General features: G+C 23.2%; 1 protein-coding gene across 1 annotated transcript in view; it reads right to left on the reverse strand.

The window, feature by feature from the left end:
* Positions 1-434: 434 nt before the first annotated feature.
* The window catches only part of LOC111619475 (E3 ubiquitin-protein ligase TM129-like), a 40,592-nt gene continuing 39,980 nt past the window's right edge, over positions 435-1,046 (reverse strand). The window contains exon 4 of the mRNA XM_023361200.1: positions 435-753. Within this exon, the coding sequence (XP_023216968.1) occupies positions 499-753 (255 nt within the window). The 3' untranslated portion in view covers positions 435-498. The remainder of the gene's footprint in view (positions 754-1,046) is intronic.

A 1,046-nucleotide genomic window follows, 5' to 3' on the forward strand; every position in this document is an offset into this window, starting at 1 on the left:
CCATGTGGTTGAATATTTTATGATATGTCAGATTTTCATAGAACAAAGTCCTATACAAAGTATATATATTATATATGTCCTTCAAACATTTTTATTTACTTAAGGTCATAATTGAATTCATAAAAGTATGTGACATTTACAAATATCTATATGTACTGAAAATAAAAAGATTACATTATAGAAAAGAATTTAAACTGGATTTGCTCAATTATTAATTCATTTCAAATTATAATGCAAAATATTAAATAAATTAAACCAATAAAAATCACTAGATTTAAATTTACATAAATTAAATTTGTTTCCATTTCAATGAGAATAAATTTTATTAAAAAATGTCTATTCTTAATGAATAAATAAGCAATTTTGAATCTTTCCATTCATACTTATTTGTTTTAAAACTACATTTCTCATACAATGTAGTAAAATTTAACTATTTTAAATTTGATGAATTATGTTATATAAAAAAAAGGAAATTCATTTGTATGTAAAATAGAGATATTATATATTTTCAATAAGACATACGTCTAGCATACAAAACACTGATCGGCAAGTTGGACATGGACAGGAACTGCTTAGCCATGTCTCTGGACGGTTCTGATCCTGTCTACTAGCAAACCATCTTCCCATGCACCACACACACCACATAGGTCTACAATAACATTGCTGACAATTTCCAGCATCTGCATGATCACATAATTTTTGAAGTTTAACATTAGCAGGAGTTAACATACAACCAATACAAGGTTCCACATCCTAATTAAAAAATTAATATATAAATAAATAATATATTAAATAATTTTGTAAATACAAATAAAAATGCAAATACAAACATCAAAACATGATAGTTATATATTAAAGCCAAATAATTGTCAAATTATATCTTGCTATATTACTACTACTGTTATTAATTGAATGCTAAGTAATATGGCACTAGAGACAGGCATTAAATGCCATTTCTTGCTAAAGTTAATAATTATAATTAAATTAATATTTTAAATTTCATAATTAATATTATGAAATTTATAATATTAATTTAAATATATATA

This window comes from Centruroides sculpturatus, unplaced genomic scaffold (genome assembly GCF_000671375.1).
Source record: "Centruroides sculpturatus isolate CEXI.00-Female unplaced genomic scaffold, Cexi_2.0 scaffold166, whole genome shotgun sequence".
In the NCBI taxonomy this organism is placed as follows: Eukaryota; Metazoa; Arthropoda; class Arachnida; order Scorpiones; family Buthidae; genus Centruroides; species Centruroides sculpturatus.